The sequence below is a fragment of the Hyaena hyaena genome, unplaced genomic scaffold, assembly GCF_003009895.1.
Source record: "Hyaena hyaena isolate Hyena2069 unplaced genomic scaffold, ASM300989v1 scaffold_50, whole genome shotgun sequence".
Lineage (NCBI taxonomy): Eukaryota > Metazoa > Chordata > Mammalia > Carnivora > Hyaenidae > Hyaena > Hyaena hyaena.
The window spans coordinates 777602-801244 of record NW_024080682.1 but is presented as its reverse complement, the minus strand read 5'-3'; the positions used below and the strand labels follow the sequence as shown (position 1 = coordinate 801244).

The following is a 23643-nucleotide window of genomic DNA, read 5'->3' as shown; positions in this document are numbered from 1 at the left end:
GGAGGGTAGTTTGTGTTTGGTTGGTTAGCAAGGGTGGGCAAGGACAGAATTGTGTCATTTTTTTTTCTTTAATACGATTATGGGTATCTAAAAGGTAAAAAGGCAACTCAGTTAACATTCTTTTCACATGGTTAGTATTGCCCAATAACTAAATTCCTGTATAAAACACAATAAAGACGTAAGGCATCCTCTTAGAACTAAGTGTTACCAAAGGTTTTGTAAGTAACCCATATTCATTTCACGTGACGTGTCTGATTTCTTAAATACTACCAATGCAGGCGAGTCTTGGTTTTCTTTATGATGGTCACATGTCTGCTTCTAGCAACATCAACACAAATAGGATTATTAACTGGATATATATTGATAAAATACAGCTAACCCCTGTATTAAAAATCTCAGCAGTAGTTAATTAAATCCAAATTTGTATAAAACCAGTGTCTAAGTATACAGCCCAAAGTTTTCCTTTTCTTACTGCAATCGACAGTGTTAGTGTCAGGTGTACAACACAGTGATTCGGTATCTTAACACGTTACAAACTGGTCACCCCACTAGGTCTAGTTGGTACGTACCGTCTGTCACCAAACAAAGTTATTACAGTTTTATCGACTATATTCCCGTGGCTTATTAATTTTTTAACTGGAAGTTGGCACCTCTTAATCCCCTTCACCCATTTCTCTTGTCCCTTCACCCCCTCCCCCTCTGGCAGCCACCGGCTTGTTCTCTGTATCTGTGAGGATATTTCTCTTCTTTGATTTTTAGATTCTACGTATGAGTGAAATCCTAGAGTATTTGTCTTTCTCTGCTTTTTTCACTTAATTTCACTTTCTCTGACTTCTTTCTCTAGAATTTCACTCTAGGTCCATCCACGTCGTCACCTTTAAACGGGAACATTTGTTCATTCTGAGTAATATTCCTGCGCACATGTGCACGCCACATTTTCCTTATTCATTCATCTACCGCTGGACATTTGGATGGCTTCCGGGTCTTGGCTGTTGTACACGATGCTGCAGTGAGTGTAGGGAGACGCATATCTTTTCAAATTAGTGTTTGGGTTTTCTGGTGGGCGGAGGAGGGGGTTCCAGGAAATTACCCAGAGCGGACCTGCGGGATCCTGTGGTAGCTCTGTTAATGTTTCGAAGACCCTCCGCACTCACCTCCGCGGTGGCTGCTCCAGCGTGCCTTCCCGCCAGCAGCGCACCAGGGCTCCTTGGTCTCCGCAGCCTCACAGCACCTGCTGTTTCTGGTGGTGGTGATTTTCGCCATCCCGACAGCCGAGACCTCCTTGCGGTCTGGGCTCATATTTCCTGGCAGCGAATGATGTTGAACATCTTTCCAGATGTTTACTGGGGGCCTACTTTCCAGCTTCGTGAGCGTGTTCATCTTTGGTTTGGTTCTTCCCTCTGGGGTCTCCGTGGACTCCCGGGGGCCTAAGGAGGACTCTCCGTCCTGCCAGGTCAGGACCCGCGTCGTGGTCCGTCTTGGCGTGGCCTCACCTCCCCTGACCCCGGGCGTGCCCCGCGGAGCACTCCGTCCAAGCGCACGATCTCTGACTGCCTTCTCTCCTGATCGCGGACAGCTCCTCCCCGTCCGCTCTCTGCCCGCAAACTCCTCCGCCTGCCCAGGCTTTGATTCCTGCCCCCCTGACTCAGCGGGCCTGCCACGTCCAGGCTGGGTCAGCCACCTGCACCACAGTCCAGGGAACGAGGTGGTGATCGTGCGGCTCGGTCTGCTTGCTTCCCTTCTCCCCGGGGGCGACGGTCCCACACGGCCTGCTGTCTAATGTCTGACAACAGTCGTTTTATGTACTTCCTTCCATTTTCCGTTATTTGCAGCTGGAGACAAAGTGTCGTGCCGCCTGCTCCGTCACGGCTGCCTGTGCTCCATACCTCTGTGCACAGGATGTTTCCGGCTGCCGTGCGCATCTGGCCGTGGACTTTAACTTCGGTCTGTTGAGAGTTAACGCTGAACTGTCTGCATAAACTCTAGTTCCACTTAACCTGCCCTTATTTTTGTTTTAACCCGAATGGAGAATAAAAAGTGTTCATAGTTTCTTAAACCAACTGGCCCAGAGCCCCGTCCCTCGCTGCCCTCTGGATCTGCGCTCTGCCCCACCCCCGCCCCGCACCTGCCATCTGCCGGACCCCCTCCTGCGTGGGTCATTCGGTCCTGTCTCAACGCTTCTGCCAAGATGGGCCGTTGCAGTTGTTGCTCAATGACACTGTCATTATTTCATCCTCATTCTGGAAGAATGCTTCTGCTGCTTTCTAGAAACCAAATTAATAGTTGATTTTAACACTTTCAAGATATGCTTTCCCCACAGTGCTTCAGATCGGAAGTCTGTGGGCACGTTCAGCCCTGTGCAGAGTACGTTGTTTTTTTCCAGTTTCAGATTGTCCCTCTAACTCTGGGCTTCCCAGTAGCGGCGACGTGCCCGGGTTTGGTTTTCTTTGTGTTTATCCTGCTCCAGGTTTGCTGAGTTTCTGTGATCTCCTGAGTTGGCTTTTCACCCAATTGGGGAAGTTTCTGGCTGCTGTTTCTCCAGACATTTTTCCTGTCTCCTCCTGTCTCCTCTGGGACGTCAGACGTAGGAGGGTCAGACCACTTGACCACAGGGATTAGCATCATTGATCTGTTTCTCGTTTGCTAATTGCTAATTCTCTCTTGGGTGATCTCCAGCCTTGTTTTCCTACCTTATTCCTATTGAATTTTCAGTGAGCTGGGGAGCTTAAACCTGGAAGATTTTGTAGTGTCTTTGTAATGTTTTCTGTGGTTGATTTTCCACAAAATGGAAACGGAACTTTTAAACCATAATTTTCATGTATATGTTGGAAAGAACTTTTTTTTTTTAACATTTATTTATTGTTGAGAGGGAGCGAGCCTGCGCACGAGAGAGCAGGAGTCGGGGAGGGGCAGAGAGAGAGGGAGACACAGAATCTAGCGCAGGCTCCTGGCTCTGAGCTATGAGCATGGAACCCAACATGAGACTCAAACTCATGAACCACAAGATCATGACCTGAGCCAAAGTCAGACGCTTAACCGACTGAGCCTCCCAGGCGCCCCAAGAATTTTCCTTCTAGCGAGAGCCAAGGCCACTGCTGCTTGTCTCAACCCCTATATTTACACAAGCGTAGGTACTAGATACCTTTCTTTAACAGTTAAATCTTGTGCTCGAGACCGGTGGCCCCTGCTTCCCGAGCTTTCTGTAGCGCCTCGTGCAGTGTTACTCACACTTGGTGACACGTCTCCCTTCTCCCCTCCCTCTGAGCCGACCCGCGAGGTTCCTTCTTTCTTCCTCCTTGTAATTCCTAATTGTGGGTATTTTCTAAAGCTGAGCCTTCGGCCGTCTCCTCTGCGTGGCTGCCCTTCCCGAACTTCCCGCCCTCCTCATCCTTGGCCCCTGCCAGTTGAAAGTCTAGGCTTTCAGAATCCTACCCCCGGGTCACCGTAGTGATGGAGGGTTCCCCGCGTTAGTCTCCCTCTGACGGAATCAGGCACTATTTCCGCGCTCCCGTTAATGCCCGTATGGCAGCGTTTCTCAACTGGGAGCTATTTTGCCCCCTTCCCCCCTCCCCGGCCCCCATGTTTTGGACAACATCTGGAGATATTTTTGGTCATAGCTGGAAGGACAAGTGATTCTACTAGTGTCTGGCGGGCAGAGGCCGGGGATTAGAGCCTACAATGTGCAGGGCAGTCCCCACAACAAAGCCACCGAGCCTACGGTGCCAGGAGTGCCAGGCTGAGGACGCTGTTACAGGGCATCTGAATTTCTTGCTAGACTTTGAGTTCTCTGAGGTAGAAGGTGGAGACTGTATCTCCCTCATCTTTGTATCTTTTTTTTAATGTGAACTGGTTTTTTTCCTGCTCTTTTAATTTTTTGTAATGTTGATTTTTGAGAGAGACAAAGTGTGAGCGGGGGAGGAGCAGAGGAGGAGGAGACACAGAATCCGAAGCAGGTTTCAGGCTCCGAGCTGTCAGCACCGAGCCCGACGCAGGGCTCTAACTCATGAACCGTGAGATCATGACCTGAGGTGAAGTTGGACGTTTGACTGAGCCACCCAGGCTCCCCACTCATCTTACACACACACACACACACACACCCTTCCCATCATGCCAGAGCCAAACACACCTGGTGCATAAGAGATGCTCGTGTTCCTTCAGTCGTGTCCACGCTGGTGAGCGTCAGGGCCAGGCAGGCAGGACGCAGGGGGGTCTCTGCTCCGCTGAGCACTGGTATCATCTCAAAACTTCCGAGTGAGGCCGAGACCTGTAGGTTCTATCTGTAAACTCTGCTAAACCATATCCTTGAAGAACAAAACCTTGGGGCACCCGGTGGCTCCATCAGTTAAGCGTCCGCCTCTTGATTTCGGCTCAGGTCACAATCTCACGGTTTGTAAGTTTGGGCCCCACATCGGGCTCCGTGCCTATAGCGCGGAGCCTGCTTGGGATTCTCTCCCTCTCTCTCTCTGCCCCTCCCCTGCTCTCTCAGTCTCTCTCTCAAAAATAAATAAATCAATCAATAACAGAATCTTGCCGTTTATAACATGGATGGCTCTAGAGGGTATTGTGCTAAGTGAATAAAGTCAGTCAGAGAAAGACAAACACCATTTGATTTCACTCGTGTGGAATTTAAGAAATAAAACAGATGAACGTAAGGGAAAAACAGAAAGAGGCAAAACGTAAAGCAGACTCTTAAGGATCGAGAACAAACCAAAGACTGCTGGAGGGAGGTGGGCAGAGGGACGGGCTAGATGGGGGACGGGCACTGAGGAGGGCACTTGTGGTGATGCACACTGGGAATTGTATGGAGGTGATAAATCACCAAATTCTACTCCTGAAACCAATGTTACACTGTATGTTAACTGGAACTTCTATAAAAACTTGAAGCGAAACAAACCCACGTCCCCACCTTCCCTTTACCTTCATCTGGGCTTTCCTCTCTGTCGTGGATCACGATCGCATTCCTCCCTCACCTAGCATCAAAACTGGGCAGGGGTGGGGGGCTTTTCCTGTATTCATCCATCTCTGTCTCCCCGCACCTTTCTGTCCTTCCTGTGGCCCCGTATCACCCCGATCACAGTTCTAGACCTCACTTCCCACCCGAGACTCAGTTTCCCCATCTGGCGCTGGTGCTGTGAAAGCCGCCATCTTTGAGCCTTATTATCACATCATTCCGCTACTTAAACCCATCAGGGCCGACCCGGCCTCGTCTTCCAGGCCAGGGGGCCGTCGGCCATGGGGTGGCTGAGTGAGCATGAGGCCACATTGGTCCCCAGCCCTCACTCTAGCCCTCTTTGTCCTCCGTGTTCCTTGAGCAGGATCGATTCTTTCCTCTCCAGGTCTTTACTCGGTTTTTCTGCCTTTTGTAAAGCCCACTCTGCCTTCTCAACACCTTCCTAGCCTGACTTCTGTTCATCTCTACCTTGTGTGTGTCCCTGTACTCAGCCTTTTAGAGGGTGACCTCATACCGTTGACTCTTGAACAGATGCCGTGAACTGCGCGGGTCCACCCACACGCAGATGTCTTTCATTTAACGCAGTGCCACAAAATGTGTTTTCCTCACGGCTTCTTAATACCCTTTTTACCAGCCTGTTTGACTGTGAGAACACAGTATGTAGTAAATAGAACGTGGAAATATGTGTCGATGGACTGTCGTCAGTAAGGCTTCCAGTCCACAGCGGCAGTTAACTTTGGGGAAGCCACGCACCGGGGTCAGCACCCCGACCCCATGTCGTCGTAGGGTCAGTGGCATTTTCATACGGGACTCTCTTCGTGCTGCTGCCATCTGGCTTTCCTGCTCCAAGAAGGCCAGGTTTCCTTATTTCAGGTACCCCTGAGCCCCAGCACAAGCCGCTATAAGGCGTAGGGACCGAAACGCCGAGCTGGGAGGGGAGCCACAGGGGGGCGCCGTGGAGAAGCACCGTCTCCGCCTGGCACTCACTTCCTGTTCTCTCCTGGGATGCTCACAGAAGCCGGATCTGGAGGGCCTTTTCGTGCAGTTGTTTCGGGAGGGAAACAGATGGAGAGGTTAAATAACTCGGCCAAGAATAGCAGCTAAGCAGCAGCAGGGCTGGCGTCGAGATTTGAAACAAAGCGAACAACTCCAAAGTGACTGTAGGACACCACGCTGTGTGACCCTCTGGGCGTTTTATGCCCTTCCTACCCTGGGGGACAGGCTGATACAGTCCAGGCCTGAACTGACCTGACAGCTTTATTTTAGCACGATGTAACCATTTGTCCTGTTTAGAGATGTGAAAAAGTTGCCGTATCCTCAAAAAGAAGGAATTGGGCGTAGAGGTCCATATATGTTTTAAAATTTAAGCGTATCAGAAATGTTTCTATTAGATTAATGAAAATACTACTCTAGTTTCCTATGTTTTAAATGTAAACTTTCTATTTTTTTAAAATATTTTTTTTTATTTTTTTTTATTTCTAGGAGAGAGAGAGAGAGAGAGAGAGAGACAGCGTGAGCAGGGGAGGGTCAGAGAGAGAGGGAGACACAGACTCTGAAATAGGCTCCAGGCTCTGAGATGGCAGTCAGCACAGAGCCCAACGCGGGGCTCGAACCCACGAACCGCGAGATCATGACCTAAGTGAAAGTCGGACGCTTAACCGACTAAGCCACCCAGGCGCCCCAACACTTTCTATTGTTTAAGTCATCTCTACACTGAGTGTGGGGCTCAAACTCACAACCCCAAGATCAAGAGTCTCCTCACTGAGCCAGCCAGGCACCCCTGTGTGTTTTAAGTATAGAAAACCTTTATCTTTAAAGAAACGTAGAGCATTCTGTGTTTCTAAATTCTATTCCCAGTATTTCTGAATTGTCCTGATTGTTTCCAGCTACTGAATTACAGGGCTCCACAGTAGTAACAAAATAGTTTTTTTCTTATGTTGTCTCTGTTAACATTTGTAAATAAGAATTTTTCTCATTTGCAGGTACAGATTTATGAATTAGAGGAACATAAGATTGAAACATGGAGGGGTAAGCATGTCGGGTATTTAAAATGTTTTAAGATCAGGGGAAAAAAATGTGTGTAAAATACGTCTTATCTTCGCACATCTTTTTCTCTTTGCTTAATCAATTATGTAGTTAAAACGTTTATTTCTATTTTAATCTTGAATTGTGTGCTATGACTACTGTAAACACCACCCCCTCTGTTGAATAGGGGGTGCTGTAGCTAGTGCTCACTGAGGCTGGGATGGGGAGACCGTGAACTAGCCCGTGCCCCAGCCGCTGGCCCCAGCGAATCCCCACTCGCCACTAAGGATTACCCTCCTCACCCACAGATTTCTCTCTCTGGAGGCCATGCGCCGAGCGAGTGCTTCAGATGAACAAAAGCAAGGATCTGTTCTTCAGTTTAATAAGCATTTCTTTATAATGGAGACACACAGAACAAATGAACCTTAAGTTAGAAGATTTGAATAAAAGAACATGAAAAGTGAAGCCTTTTAAGTCACAGTAAACCCTTTCTGAAATGGGGCCATTTTTTTAAATTCTGGTCTCACGACTATTGTGAAATTGTTCTGCCTTCATGAGCCCCGTCACGCTTGGGTGACGGAGGGGGCAAAGCGCCCGTTAGTAAGACGGGACAGGACTCAGGAAGGCAGTCGGACTGACATTGAGGATGGGCCTTTGTAAGGTGTTCAGAGAAGAGCCTGGATAGAAGCAGAGGGACCAGTAGACAGAAATTTTTTAATTAACAATTGAAAATCTGCTTGGAAAGATAAGCAGCCTTTGTGACCAGAAGCTGCAAAATCTGAACAGCCATCAGAATTCTCTAAAGGGCTGAGGGCTGTTTAATTCCATTTGGCGTGGAAGTTTCACTAAGCCATATATCTGACTTGTGATGACTTTGTCAAGTCAAAGGAAACAAAGTCAAATGTGGGATGTGTATCTTAGCGCAGCCTGTTAGGAAGTGAATGGATAACTTAACACCAAGACATGTATTTCTTATCGAATTCTGCTATATTATAAGTAACCATTTGACCAGGATTTAAGTATATTTACGGGTGGACGTCCAATGGTATTTGGTAGTAATAATGGTAATGTCAAGGTACGTTTTCATGCTTTCTGTATGGAAACTTGAGCGAGGCAAATTTCATTACAGACTCCAAGGATCTCCAAGATGCAGGTTTTGAGCATTCGTTTGGGAAAATCAAACTCAAGAACATTTAAAGAACAAAGTTTCGTAGAACTTCTGTTTTCTATTTTAACTGATGAAAATTCTTTTTAAATATTTTATGAACCCTTCATCTCTTCAGGGTGATAATAATTGGGTAGCATTCTAGTGACCTCTGCTGGTTTTGATGTTTTACATCAGATTGCTTGAATATTATTCTCATTTTTACATCATTGTAATAATGATAATTATTATCTAATAATAATTAGATAATCTTTCCAGAGAGGCAACGTCCTAAAAGCAGCTTATAAGTTGTTTCAAATAGTCCTAACTATAATGTATCTCATAGTGTTCAATACATTACGTTTGTTTAATTCTTCTAATTGTTATCTGTAAATTGAAGAGCTGTTTATGTAATAATTACAAACAGCAAGTGCGTTGTTACTAATTGCATATTTTCTTTCTATAAAAACAGAGCTTTATTTACAAGAAACATTTAAGCCTTTAGTGAATATATCTCCAGATGCAAGGTAAACTTGTAAAGTTTTTCTCCTTTGAAAACATTCCTTCAGATTCTTTTTTTGTTTCCCTGATTGCTGGGTTTTTCACCTAGTTGGGGCCTGTCTCCCTCATGTCAAATACTAAATTCAGTACATTTAGAGACAATAAAACCAGCCGTTGTTTGCCCAGAGGATTGATAACGGGCCGGGAAGATGATCATATGAAGCAGTTTTAAAACCCCGATCACCTGCAGCAGAAACCCTTGCGGGGAACTTGATAACACGGCCCGTTCCGGGCTCTACCTCCCACCTGTCAGATCCTAGCCTTTGCAGGGTGGTGCCAGGAACGTGCATTCTGGCAGCTCCCCCAGGGGCTCGCACGTGCCCTGAGGTTGAAGGTCAGTCTCCGTTAAGACGTGGGTGTGAAGGTCGAGGCCGTCAGAAGAACACGCTGCCCCTCGGGAGCCCTCTAGCACATAGGTTTTGATCCCGGCCTTCAGGGACGGCTCTGGTACATTTCCACATTGAATGCAAACATTCTTAAAACTTGAAGCACTAGCGAGAAATAATGGAATACTAATTTTGTATTATTTCCAAGTCCTAAAAAAAAAAAAAAAAAAAAAAAAGACCCACCTGCCTCCTGGTCGGCCGTCCCAGGAGGGGCCAGAGCAGCCCAGAAGGGGGCTGGTGGTGTCGCTTGGAGTCCTGCGGGTTCGCCCCTGTCGTTTCTCAAGCAGCAGCGTTAAACACACGCTTAGAAACGGATCTCCTGGAGATCGGTAGCTCGCACTTGCATCTGAGACTAACACAGACTGGGAAAAATCAAGACATCTGCCGAGATACTCCAATTTAAAACTTCCCCCAAACACTGCTTTGAGTCAAATCAACCTTTTATTGCTGTGATGTGAAAACACTGAAAATGCTTCAAAAGCAGGGGTGGTCCAGAGCGTTTTACATTTTTCTTGAAAGCCTCCTAACAACTCTGATGGCTTTTCCCACAGCCTCTTCGATGCTGTATACTCGTTGATCAAAAATAAAATCCACAGATTGCCAGTTATTGACCCTATCAGTGGGAATGCACTTTATATACTTACCCACAAAAGAATCCTCAAGTTCCTCCAGCTTTTTGTAAGTAGTTTTTAGTGTTTCTAAAGACGTAGTTGCATCTACTTTAACTAATTTACTTCAAGTAAATTGGCTCCCGTCACCCTCCATAGAAGTTGTTCATTTTGGAATTGTGATTGTTAGGAGGTCTCCATCATTCCTCAGCGGCAGCTTCTCAACTGACTACCTTCTCAAAGTTGATTCCAATTAAAGAGCAGTCACCTTTCAGTGCAAGTATCAAAATACTAAACCCACTTGGAATTCTCTATTTAAATTAGAATGTTTCATCACCTAAAATAAGAGGGCAGTGAAGCAATTTGCAAGTCTGTCCGATTAAGAAACTGCTATGTAAGATCCAATGAGCCAATATTTACAGCAAATTGCCTTGCGATGCGTTACTGGTATCATGGTTTTGGAAACGTTCAAAAAATACCCCAGGATTATCTTATTGTGAATTACAGCGAGAGAAAAACCCAAAGTGAATGAAATTTTGGCACGAGAATACCATGTTGGTCCAAATTCGGGCTGTGTTACCAGTAGGTTTTCTCAACTGCATCTGAAATAGGACGTCTTCCCAGTCACCCCTGACATTGGCCTCTTGGGTCAATCCTGAAAGCTCCGAAGGACCAGAGTTTTTACGAGAGGGCTTTAGTGTTTCCCCTTCGCAGCGCAGGCCCTGCATTTGCAGTTAGCAGTAGTTGGTCAGCCAGGACCAGCAGGAGGCCTCATTCGTGGTCCCGAAGAGACGACGTGAGGCCGTGTGTTTACAGGGTGCAGTCGACGTTAAAAATCAACATCAGATTAGCTTCCCCGCTTCCTACCGCTTCAGGAAACAAAGCAGCCTCTAGAAAGCCAGGGCTCCTCCTCCGGCAGCCCGGATGGCCGGACAGAAGCCCAGGGCGGGTCACTCGTTGGGAGAATCAAGCCAGTCCTGTGTTTTCATAGTTTACGTGTGAAACTAACACTCTTCACGCGTAAATAACCTCGAAGACAGAAGGTAGGAAATTTACAAAGGAGCAGGTAGCAGAGAGTGTAGGGGACAGTCGGGGACGGATGGATAGTGCTGGGCAGCGTCCCCTCTGTCATGCGCGGACCCTGGGTCCGCTGTGCGCTGGACGGGCAGCTGCCTCAGCATCCGGCTCGAGTGGAACCCGGGGCAGGGCCGAGCGTCCAGGGCCCGCAGGCGCCAGGCTCTTAGCCCATCCACCCCCTAGAGTGACCCCACGAAAGTATAGTAACTGTCAGAGCTGAGTGCTCTGAAGCATTTGTGACGTGGCAGGCACCGTCCTGAGCACTTCACATGACACCCAGGCCTCGCCTCAGCCCCCTCAGGTAGGTATTTCTGTGAATCCCCATCTTCCAGGCGGCGAAACCCTGTGAGGGGGAGCGACGGTGGCAGCTCACTGCTGACGGGCGGCCTCCCTCTGCCTCCCTGCCTCCACGGCCCCCTCAGCAGGCGGTGCTGTGGCTCCTCCACACGGAGGCACCTGGCTCGGGGGGCGCAGCCTGCCCCGGGTCTCGCGGAGGTCGCCGGCCGAGCCCAGCCCGTTTTCACGGCTGCTCCGTTGTACTGCGGCGGCGGGCCTGGTGTCCTTGTGACCCATAAAAGGTAGAGCAGGGCCCCGCCGCCAGTCCCGCCTTCTATTTGGGCCAATATGGTAATTACATCATGCCCTTAGAATATTCACCTGGAGCTTTCCGGATTAAAGCACAGACCCTCAAATAAAACTTCAGACCCTGATTTGCACTGCATCGAGATCACTGTCTGATAAAAAGTGGCCTTTCCCCTGGAGACCGTTGACATTGGCCTGAGCGTACAGGATGGATCAGGGGGTGCCTGCGTCAGGACGGGCTAGATGACCTAATAGGTCTTTTTTTTCTCTAAATTTCTAGGATTCTCATGATTTGAATATTGATGAACTCTTTGACTTGAACATTTTGTTTCTTCTAATTGTTCATCTTTTCCTGATAATTATAAGGTACAGCAGGAGGACGGAACCAACCATACCCTTGACACAAGGTGGATTTCTGAACCCGTAGACCTTATTTTTGTCTTAGTCAAACATGACCCTAGACTTCTCTCTTCTGACTTCTCCCTCCTCCTCCAAAACAGCCCACGAAAAGAAAAGCAAACTCTTAAAGGTTCTTGTGATTCGGTTCGGTTGGCTTGTCCTGTGCCCCTCGTAATCACAAGGTGAAGCCCTCAGGATGGGGGGGGCCGGGGTGAGGACCAGCGTAGCTCAGCAGCCCCCCTCAGATGCTCTGGGTTTGGAAACGCGAGGGTTCTTGATAGGTATTCCTTAATGCCAGCAGCAGGACCAGGAGTTTAGGATAAATATCTAAGAATACGGGATTCTTGGTGGCCGTGGGTCTTAATTTCCAAAGAGACCTCTCGTTCCCTCTCCTGTCCACGTTTTCAGTGGGTGAAGAGAAGGGGAACGGGACACCGCGTGAGTGCCTCGCGGTATTTTCCTAAGCCGCTAAACAGAAGCTTAGACCCGTAAACCGGTTTGAACGCAGACTGCGATTCGTGTGGGTCACAGTGCCGTGTTCGTTCGTACAGCCGGGTAGATGGTTAGAAAACACGAACTTTAATCTGCCTGTGACACGTGTTTTGTTGCCCGCGTGGACTTGTGAACACCGCAGAGGCCTGCTTGGGCTCTAGAGCACGTGTGTCCATCTTCCCGCTTAGATGTCGGATATGCCAAAGCCTGCCTTCATGAAGCAGAACCTGGACGCCCTGGGGATCGGGACCTACCACAACATCGCCTTCATCCACCCGGACACGCCCATCATTAAAGCCTTGAACGTCTTCGTAGAAAGACGGGTGTCGGCCCTGCCTGTGGTGGATGAATCAGGTCTGTGAGTTGGGTCACTCAGGGCAAACCGACAGGTCAGATTGCAGGGGGCCCGGGGGGGAAGGGAGGGGCAGCGGCTCGCGGGGCTGACAGTTTCAGACGTGGCGGATCGAGTCAGCGCCGGAGGCACTCGGGTAAGTAAGGACTTTAACCCGGCTTATTTTCACACTTTCTGTTAAGACGGGATTTCGTGTCCGTTTAAAGTTAGATAAGTTTGTTGATTTGGCAGAGTGTTCAGCTGCTAGTAAGCGTCTGGCTAGTGCTGATTTTAAATGTTACTTCTTATCCCTAAGACCTGGTTTTTTTCTAACATTTGTATCTTTTCATTTTTAGGAAAAGTTGTAGATATTTATTCCAAATTTGATGTCATTGTAAGTATTTTTCATTTTGTTACACCTGTAAGCTAGACTGCATTTAAAACTGGTTCATGCATCTGTGTGCGATTTTCCCTAATTTACGAGCTTTTTGAATGTGAGGCCTGGAGGATTCTGTAGACTGTGCGGAGCTGCGGTGCTAACATTGCCTGGGTCAGCAGTGAATAACGTATGAGCAGTTAAGGTTTTTCCAGTCCATGTGTAGTTTACCCATTACTACAGCGCGGGTAAATATTCTAGATGGTCCTATTTCCATGTGTGACACGGCATTTATTCCCCCCGCAGGCATGTGCTTGGTGCGCACAGTAATTTGGGGCTCCCTTCAGGGTTATAATCATCTCATTGCTTGTTGGGAACAATTTTCTAAAGAAAACAGCAAATATATTAGGGTTATTTAAAAGTTTTAATGTTTATTTTTGAGAGAGAGCGCGTGCGCATGCACGCAGAGAGGGAGGCACGGAATCTAAAGCAGGCTCTGGTCTCTGAGCTGTCGGCACAGAGACCCACGCAGGGCTCGAGCTCACAGACTGCAAGATCATGACCTGAGTGGAAGTCGGATGCTCAACCAACCCAGCCGCCCCTATATTATTTAGGTTTTGTTTTTAAGGGGCCTGTTTTTGAATCCCTGGTTTAAATCTGCTAGATGTAATGTTGCATCTTTCTACTCGGTGCTTTCCCCACCCCACCCCCATTCATTTTAAATCCACTTCCTTAGAGTTTTCTAGTATCTCTAAGAAAGGGACCTGAAATTCTAGTCGCCCCAAACATGCTCATCATTTTTTGCCCCAACATTGATCCCAGCGTTAAATACAACTTTGCAGCTCGCTCGCTCCCTCTCTCTCGTTTCGTTTATTCTGCTGACCAGGACATCAAAAAATGTGCCAGTGAGAAATTGGTTGGGTAGGACCCTCTGAGGTTGAAGCCATATGGATCTGCAGTGGCTCATCTGGCCTGTACTTCCTCCGTGGGCTTGATCCTGGCCGGTGCCTCTGCCTTCCCAGTGACAATTTTGCTCCCTGGACAGGGGCTCACAGGGAGAGTGCATTGTCACAGGCACCCTAGGGCGCTTCTCACCCTTTACAGATGTTAGTCTAAGGATGGGGGCAGGGGGAATCTTCTGGATTCCTAGGACATGCAGTCAGAATTTAATAGGGCGCTTCATAATTACGGAATGTCTCGTAAGCTTCGAGGACGATTAACAGTGAGGTGACAGTACTGATGGTGTGTGATAAATCCGCATGGTGGTACTAAATTAAGGTAAACGGGGTTTTTAGAAATCAGGTCAGTGTAGGGGCGCCTGGGTGGCTTAGTCGGTTAAGCGTCCGACTTTCGTTTAGGTCATGATCTCGCGGTTCGTGGGTTTGAGCCCCGCGTCGGGCTCTGTGCTGACTGCCGGCTCAGAGCCTGGAGCCTGTTTCAGAGTCTGTGTCTCCCTCTCTCTCTGACCCTCCCCTGCTCACGCTGTCTCTCTTTCTCTCCTAGAAATAAAAATATTTAAAAAAAAAAAAAATCAGGTCAGTGTAAACGTACTAATTTAGGTTATTAAGGGGAGCTGAAATAAACGGATAAAATTCACTGTCCCTTGATCCCAGAACCTTGCTGCTGAGAAGACGTACAACAACCTAGACATCACGGTGACCCAAGCCCTTCAGCACCGCTCACAGTACTTCGAGGGTGTTGTGAAGTGCAGTAAGCTGGAAGTCCTGGAGACCATCGTGGACAGGATAGTGCGGGCCGAGGTGAGGCGGCCGGGCCAGAACCCCCTTCCCTCCCCACCCCTGAGCGCGTTCGCGGTGCCGTGGGGATCCTGAGTCGCGGCGCTGGCTGGCGTGGCAGCTTTGGTGCCGTTGGACGTCGCACTTTCCCCTTGTTGCTTGGCACGTAGTAGGTCGCCTGGAAATGCTCACAGAATTGATCTGATAAGCGCTGATATCATAGTTGAATCAGACTGGTAAGAAACTTCCACGGCTTATAAAGCACATAATTAAGAAATGTCCCTAGAACTTTAGGTCTGTGAATTTAAACTTAAACTTGTGTAGTAATCACATATAGCTGCAACAAAGGGAGTGATCCATCAAAACATCCTTTGATCTTTTTAAGTTAATTTTCTCCGTCTCCTGACTTAGAGAATAGCGAGCAGATGGTCTAATAGCTTCGTCTCTTGACCCTCCGCACTCAGGTGCCCGTGTACGTGAGGGTTTTGCACACACTTCGGATAACGCTTTCGATAAAAGATGAGCGAGATCAGCACCGTATCTGATTTGGCGTCCCCACTTGCTTCCCTTCCTTATAACACAGGGAGTGTTAGCCGTTTATCACTCTCCAGGACTGAAGGATGTAACTGTTCTTTCTGGAACAGCCCCAAAGTAGGCACAGTCAATTCATAATGATAATGATTACCATCTGCATTGGTAATTCTTATTATAAATGGGAGCATACAGTCCAGGAAGAAAAGTCCCTGCTTCTTAGGCTACTAATAGGCGCTCTTAACATTTCACGTGAAGCAGGGGTGGCGCCCTTCCGGAAGCCATCTTGGAGAAACGCAGCCCCATTTCCATCCTTGCGTGCTGAAGACGCCCGCCTTGCCCTGGGCTCACCTGAGGGGACCCCTCACCACCCCCCAGATACCACTGTCACAGCTTTTGAAATGTATTTCAGTAGAATCTCCATATGAACTCTTTCCACTTAGCTTAACATCCATCACTCTTGTTTTCCAAAGAGCTTTAACTAACTCAGGAATACATCTTAACTTTTTACTAAGGTCTGTACAATTATGGGCCTTTTGAAGAGCATAAGCAGAAATAGGTAAGACCTCTCTTCCTAATTATTTATAAGGACAAGGGACATCCATGTGATGGAATCCTTTAGAATGATGAGAGATGCTCTGGAAGAAATGGAAAAAGCATTAACAATGTATTACCAAGAGAAAAAGCCACTTACTAGATCTAGCATGAGTATATTCATTTACACGCATACATGTGTTTGGAAAGGAGGCCAGGAAGTCCCACACCCCAGCAGGACCGGTGGCTGTTCCTGGGTGGCAGAGCTCTGGTCAACGTGGGGCCACAACACAGCGCTCCTCTGTCCTGAGCACTTGTGTCTGAGCATGTATTACTCTCAGGTTAAAGAAAATAGTGACTGGCTTGTCTTTTCAGCACAATCTAGAAATTTCTCTGTAATAGGAAATAGGTCATTGAGGAAAAGGATGTAATTTAACACTTTTCTCAGGCTATCCGTTTTGACTCCCCCTGCCCACTGAAATAATTTCTTTCCCCAGAAAACTCTGCTGGGGGACAGAGGCCAATTTTAGCCTCAAGACGGTTGTCGGGAGGAAGGGCATACAGTCTCAGCAAGGATTTAGTTTGTTTCTAGGACGTAACTATATTCACACCGTGTTCACTAGTTCAGACGCAGCAACAAATGACAAGAAAGTATTTTTGCTAGTCATTTCTGCCTGGTAGAGTTCATTCTCTGGGCGAGATGGCCGCCCTTTGACCTTCAGTAGTTCAGAAGAGAGTTCTGTAATTAGCATTATTGAACGCTAACGACAAAATGTGGCCAGTATAGACTAGAAAGCACCCGCTGATCCTAGATACAAGCCACTGTTTTGAGAATTCTAGTAAAATAATTGGGCTATATCACAGGATGATTGACGACCCTAAGTTTTTTTTTTTTGAGAAACTTTTAAAGTTTATTTAAGTCATCTCTACACCCGCCATGGGGCTCAAACTCACAACCGTGAGATAAGAATCACATGCTCTAAGAGACTTTTAAAAGTTACGTTGTCATGCAAAAGAGGACAAAAGTGATTTTTTTTTAACCCAAAGCAAGCTGTACGTGAAAAGCATCACCAACACAGTATCAGAGACAAAGATACAGAATTTCCTTCCCTTTCCATCTCCTTCCTGTGCCCCCCAAAGCGCTGATGTCAGAGAGGTGTGAAGCCCACATATAACCCATTTCACTTAATCATAGTTCACTTATCCTCTGGACTCAGCATATTACATAGGAATTTCAGAGAGAAAAGACCATAGAAAAATGAAGAGCTGTGACCTGTTTTGTTGTACTCTCATTTGGTTGGACGTCTTGCCCACGTACATCAGTATCTGAGCGTTACTACAAACTGAGATCCAACCTCAAAAAACGGAGAACTTCGGTTTAAGAGATTACGGCTACGTTGTGTTCCACGTTCTGGGTTGCATCGCTCACACGTTAGTTAACTGGCTGAAACCTGAAAACGGCGGGACGCAGCCACTGTTCCCGCAAGGAAGCCCGGCATTTTGCCTTAGAGCCGAAGACCGTGCTTCCGTGCACTGTTCCCATCTCCCGTCTGTGGGAGGTGTTCATCGTGTCGCGTACGGTTTCCCTAACGCGCATTACAAAACTGTGAACTCTGACCCGCGACCCACTTCCCTCTTGTTTGCAGGTGCATCGGCTGGTGGTAGTCAACGAAGCAGATAGCATCGTGGGTATTATTTCCCTGTCGGACATCCTGCAGGCCCTGATACTCACTCCCGCAGGTACGAGTGCCCGCTGCTGGCCTTGCCCTTGGTGCGCGAGGCAGGGCGGGGAGGGTTGCTGCTACCTCACCGCCATGCACAGAGCTCGGCTTCTCGTGCGCTCCTCTGTAAAGCGTCTTCACTTTTGTGTGGTTCGTCTTTGTTGTCCTGCTCTGCTTGGGGGAGAGAGGCGCCCACAGAAAGGAGCCTGAGGCGCCTCCTGTCAAGGACCAGCAGCGCCTACATAATCAAGGGCCTGTTGCCTATCCTAACCCTTCCCATTCAGAAGCGAAGATCGCTTCAGTTCTGCTTTATTTTTAGGACGACTACCTGGAAAGATAGGAGGGACATTCTTTGCTCTCCTCCTTAAAAGCTTACTAGTATTTTGAGTATAAAACAGAAGACCTAAACAAACTTTCTTCCATTAACAGTGTATGGAAATTGCATTACCTCCCAAACAGCGTTGGTAGCTTAACCTCATTTTGTGCCAGACAAGCTCTGAGCAAGCGCTCAGGCCAGAGCATGCAGGGAGAGGGGAGGAGGGGGTTCAGGAAGAGAGGGGTGCTGTCTCCTGTGTGCCATGTTGAGTAGTGAGAGGTGGGCTTAGGGGTCCTAAAGGCACCAGCGCCCACCCCCCCCTCCCCGGCCTGCTCCTCCCCTTCCCACCCCATGAAGTACAAACCCTCTAGCCTTGGGCCAGACTGACCTGTGCCAAGACGTGCACTACGGTATCGATGTTTCTTTGGGTCAGAGGTCAAACCACGCCTAATTTCCAGGTGGTTTCTAACCTACAGATGCCCATCTTAATGTTTTATTTCTGAGAGAGAGACCGTGTGAGCAGGGGAGGGGCAGAGAGAGAGGGAGACACGGAATCGGAAGCAGGCTCCAGGCTCTGAGCTGTCAGCACAGAGCCCGACGCAGGGCTTGAGCTCCTGAACCCTTCGATCATGACCTGAGCCCAAGTCGGACACTCAACCAACTGAGCCACCCAAGTGCCCCCAGATGCCCATCTTAAAGGAGTCCCTGCCACCAGCGAGAAACATTACCTCCTCTTTGTGCGGACGCCGAGGGCAGGACTCCGGCAGTGAAGCAGCACCAGGAGGGGTTCCGCGGACTCGGAAACCCTGGAGACGGCCTCGTGCAGTCACTTCCGGTGGCCGGTGTTAGGGAACCTAAAACTCTTGATAGCCTTCGTCATCATGGAACGGCCATGAAATGACTCTGACCCCATTACCTGTATTAGGCAAATGACTCTGAACGACCCCATTACCAGTACTAGGCGCAGACTGGAAATAATCCCAGACCACTAGCGGAAGGCCGGCAGATGCGCCACCCCCATGCCGTGGGACGCTCCCCGGCTGGCAGCGCACCTACGCGGCCCTGCTCGGCCTCACACACAGCGTCGGGTGGGCGAGACCCACCGAGAGTGACTGCGCTCCTGTGCACGCTGGTTAGGGCCTCGTCAAGGACAGGCTCAGCCTTGCAGGCATGTAACTTAGCACCATCAGGAAGAGGCCCCCTCTCCCGGGCAGCTGGCCGGGCCCAGGGCACATGTTTGCCCAGCAGGGTCCTATCTCGGCCGCCTCTCCCCTCCTACCCCTGGCTCCGGTGGCCCAGTCTTTGTGCATCACAAACTCCAGAGTAAACTGATCACGGCCTTTAGCCTCTCGGCACATAGTGTCACAGACCCTAAGGACGAGAGTGGTGGCCATGGTGCCTACGTCAGTAGAGCGTGTAACTCCTGACCTCAGGGTTGGGAGCTCGAGCCCCACGTTGGGCGCAGAGATAGATTACTTTAAAATAGTAAGTGAAAATGTTTGTTTAAAAAAACGGAGGAGGATATTGGACTGGAGACATTTCCATCCACATCAGATTTTTTAAATTCCAAGTCATTAATACTCCTCTGTGGGGAGGAACCGTGTTCCACAGCCGGAACTGGTGTGTGCGTTGCCATAGAAATAACGTTCTAAAGATAGTAGCTGAGTTAGACTTCTCCGTGGTGTGGTGTGGTGTGGTGTGGTGTGTCGTGTGTAGAACCTATTTAGGAAAAAGGCTCCGTGGCCCTAAAAACTGCATCCCGGGACATTCCGAGACCCTGGAACACGGGCCCTGCCCGCCTCCGACCAGCAGCCCTTCAGATGCTGCCATACGTGAGGACGGGATTTGGCCCAACCCCCGTGTCCCCAGGAGCTGACGGAGCCCCGGTCCAGTGAGCCGGCGAGCCAGCAGGCTGACACACGTCCTTCCGGACTCACTCTGGTTGAAACCAAACCCCTAGGTGAAGCCGTCTGCGGGCGACAAGGCCCCAGAGCCCGGGCCGCGCTGCCTGATGGGACTCGCCGGCAGGAGGCACTTTGAGAAAGCGTCCGCTGCTGCGTGAATAAAAGCCACCAAAGGTTGGTCGCCAGCTAGCGGACACAGTCCTCTGTCAAGGAGATGGATTCAACGGATTTGACTTAACGTTTTCTCTCTAGCGGCAGCTCCTTGTAAAACGTGGACTGTCAGGCAAACCCAAGCATGCGCGCACACCGCCAGTGAACAAATGATGGGTTAAATGTTTCTACAGTTTTTTAGGCCCTTATTTTTGATAGGTTGTTCATCTCTTTCAAAAGTTGTCTTGCACCTGAAGAGAGAATGAGAGAGGCTGCTGAGAAAATCAGTAGCGCTCCCGCCAGCCCGCTTGGAAATATGCTAGCCAGATGCGGGCAGGTACCCGTGAGCGTGTTAGTGTGTGTGTTAAACCTTTTGGGAGTATGCACGGGCACACCTCAGGGATCCCGTGGGCCAGGGCCGGACCCTGGCGATCCAGTGGCCCCCGGGGTCAGGCGAGCGGAAGGGCCGCGCGGGTTTCCGGGGCCTGGGAGGTGCGCGCCCAGAGACTCGGCTGCTGAAACACGCGGCCCAGCGGCTGGCGGGGGTCCTGCCGGGGGTGAAGGCTGCCGACCGGGTGGGGTAGGTGGGGCGCCGAAGGCCGGGTGGCTGTGCGGCGTCTTAAAAGAAGCAGCGGGACGTCGGCCACGCCACGCGGATCGGCTCCTCCCGCCACGAGCGGTTTCCCTGCGGCGGGCGGGGCCGTCGGTAGCACTTTCCCCGGAGGAGAACTTCTTCCAGAACCCGCGTGTCCTCTCAGGCCTGCCGCCGCTTCGGCGACCAGGCCGACGGAACGTTCCGGATCCTCGGTGAGCCGCTCAGGCGTCTTCACAGCGTCTCCGCCGGGAGGAGACGCCTTCTCAGGAACCCGCCCTCCTTGCCCCTCCTCGTCCGTCTGTCCGGGCTTCGTCCTGAGGTGCCGGCACCTGCGTCCCCTCGTCAGGCTCCACTTGCGGGCCGGGTCTCGTGCTGTTTCCGCCGCGTCCGGCCGCGGTGACCGCCGCCCCCGCGGCCCCGAGCCCTCCCGGCCGCCCAGGAGGGCCGGGGTCCCCTTCCTCCCGACTCCCGACTGTGTGGTCATTCCGGCCCCTCCGCGTGACCACGGACGTCCTGGCGGCACCCAGGACGGTGAGCCCTCGCCGGGGTTCTGTCGCCCTTGCCCAGACGCATCCGAGGAGCCACCAGGCGCGGCCGCCGTCGCCCGTGGAACGCACGCCGACCCCCCAGACCTGCCGGTCGGCAGGCGGCCTGGGCCGTGGGCCGCGGGACGGTGCGGTGGCCGCAGGCGTGAACGGGCCTCGATCCCGCCCGCCTCCGGCCGCGCGCTTGCCTGTGACCCGGGGCGCTGGCCGCCCGCAGCCTGTGTGGAAAGGAGTCCCTTTCGCTGAGCCGTGGAACTCGGCAGCCGACCTGCACGCTTCGGGAGGCCGCGGTGTGGACAGGCGCGCGTACGGAGCGCGGGCAGGGCGGACTTCGCAGGGGCCTCGGGGGCCCTCGGACTTGCAGGACGGTCGCCGAGCACCGGCCTCCGCCCCAGGTCACCGGCCGCGGTGGCCCCTGCAGGGGAGGCAGCCCGGCCGTTGCAGCGTTGAGGCCAGGCCCGGACGTCTGCTCTCTGGCTGTGACGGTCCCGGCCCGCCCCTCCCACGGGAGGCTGCCGTGTCCACGCGGTGCCGGCCCGTCGTCGGTGTTCCCGCTGCACCTTCCGGAGAACTTGCCGCTTGGCCGGCACCTCTGTGCTGTGGAGACGCCTCCTTTCCCCCGAGCCGACCTCCGCCCGCTTCAGGCTTCCCCTCTGCAGCCCCCTCCCCCCTCCGCCTTCACGGAGAGGGAGAGCGTTGGGGCCCTGCTCTGGCGTCCGGGAACAAGTGGCCGGTGGTGTCTTCTGTCCCGACCCCTGCGACCTTCTCCGGACCAGCAGGGGGCCCGCGCTGCCCTCCTCCATCCGTGTGGTCCCCGGAGGAGCGCTTTCCATTCCTTCGCCAGCGTCTCCTCTGCGTTCACAGCGGGGATGGCTGTTGGGTGAAAGAGGCCCAGCTTTGGACATCACTGGGCGGAATCGGCTCTAGCTTTTGATACAAACTGAAAGATGGGCAACTCTTCCTTTCACCCGAACACCTCGGGGCCACGGCAGGGTTGTTCCCTTGGCCTCATCTCAGTATTGTTGCATCTCAGGGACTAGGGAGGCCCGAGGAGAGGGAGAGGTGGGGGACGGGCCAGCGGAGTGGTGGGAACACACCGCATGCGCGTGGCTCAGGCCGCCAGCCGACAATTACAATAGTGACAGAGGTCCCCGCTCACCGTAACAGGTATCGTCGTGAAAAGGTTTGAAACGCCGGGAGAATTTCCAAAACGGGACAGGCACGCAGAACAAATGCTGTTTGGAAAATGGTCCCAGTAGACGTGCCGGATGCAGGTGGCCACAGCCCCTCAGTCTGTAAGAACCAGGTTGGCCGCACAGCGCAGTGAGCCAGGTCCGGCTGTGCGACACCAACGCCTGCACCTTCACGCAGACACACTGCGCGCTTTCTTTTACAAACGTCCGCACCAGAACCCTCTTCTTTTCCAAATTAAATCTTGCATATTTAACACTTGGGCCCCCGAACACGGACTAGAAGTGAGCTGCTGTTTGGGGGGGGGGGGGGTGCGGTGGTGAGGAGCTTGGAGCCACCTGCTCCTCCCCCGCCTCTAGGGTCTGGAACGTTCTCCTGAGGCACGGCGGGGCACGGGTGAGAACCACCCCGGCGTGGGGCCGCCGCTGCTGGGGGCAGGCTGGCCCGCTGCAGCGTGTGTTACATGGTCTGAAGCTTTTGTTTTCCATCTCCCGACAGGTGCCAAACAAAAGGAGACAGAAACAGAATGACCGCTGTGAGCCGAGGAGCCCTCGTGGGAGAACTTGAGCAAAGATTCCGGGTCACGCTTTGCCTCACGCACACAGACCGTGACCGAGACCGTCAGATGGCTGAGGACGTATATCAGGGTTTAGTGATGGGTATTTTTTTTTCCAGTGGTGTTGAAAACGGAGCATAAGAAACCGATTTTGTGTGTGTGAAGATTCCGGCTTGCATTAAAAGACTGCTCTCAGACCCTCGTCTGAGCGATTTCAAACGCTGTATGTTATTAAAGTGCACTGTGTCCTGAAGTTTTTATTTTTCATTTCAAAGAACTCACCACTCTGGAACAGGGAATCAGACATAAGGCGAGTGCAGGGCCTCTCAGACCTAGTGCCTTATGTCAGGACACGTGATCTGTCATCACTGCTGCCCAGGACAGCTGGAGCTACACGGTGCTGGGGCGCGACAGTCTCTGGACCTTCACCAAATCAGTTCTGTTTTCCTTAGATTTGTCAAACCGCTGTGATTTGGATATAAATAATTACTTTATAAAACTTTTAACGGCAGTTTTCTGTTCAAGTGTCTGTTCCCAACTACAGTGTAAACAAAACCGCTTGATGACAGCTTTATTTATTTTTATTCTCATGCAGTTTTTTTGTTTTTTTTGTTTTTTTTTTTTTTTACACATCTTGGTGGCTAAGCCTCTCCCTGCCCATTAATAAACCACCGGCGGTTATTTTTAAATGGCCAGCGTCTCCCTTAGATTTGGATCTGGAAAGCCTGGGGCTTCTACAATAGCTGCTGTTGGAAGGGAAAGGCCGAAGGTTCTAACAGCACGTGTGAGAGGGTGCTCTGGGAGGCGGGGGTCAGACGGCGGTCAGGGGCACACAGAGCACCAGGAAGAGGTCTTGTGTACTGAACGTGGACTCACGTTGTCCGTGTGGTTGCCGCGCGATTGTCTGTGTCAGTTCTGTCCTGGCACATGCA

The 23643-nt window shown here is 50.7% G+C and overlaps 1 protein-coding gene across 4 annotated transcripts in view; it reads left to right on the top strand.

The window, feature by feature from the left end:
* Positions 1 to 23404, top strand: part of PRKAG2 (protein kinase AMP-activated non-catalytic subunit gamma 2) — a 261692-nt gene extending 238288 nt beyond the window's left edge. For all 4 annotated transcript variants that reach the window (XM_039230753.1, XM_039230754.1, XM_039230756.1 and 1 more), the window contains 8 exons: positions 6934 to 6979; positions 8593 to 8647; positions 9619 to 9745; positions 12414 to 12579; positions 12913 to 12950; positions 14546 to 14692; positions 17380 to 17473; positions 22654 to 23404. In XM_039230753.1, the coding sequence (XP_039086684.1) occupies positions 6934 to 6979; positions 8593 to 8647; positions 9619 to 9745; positions 12414 to 12579; positions 12913 to 12950; positions 14546 to 14692; positions 17380 to 17473; positions 22654 to 22685 (705 nt within the window). In that variant the 3' untranslated portion in view covers positions 22686 to 23404. The remainder of the gene's footprint in view (positions 1 to 6933; positions 6980 to 8592; positions 8648 to 9618; positions 9746 to 12413; positions 12580 to 12912; positions 12951 to 14545; positions 14693 to 17379; positions 17474 to 22653) is intronic.
* The last annotated feature ends 239 nt before the right edge of the window (positions 23405 to 23643 follow it).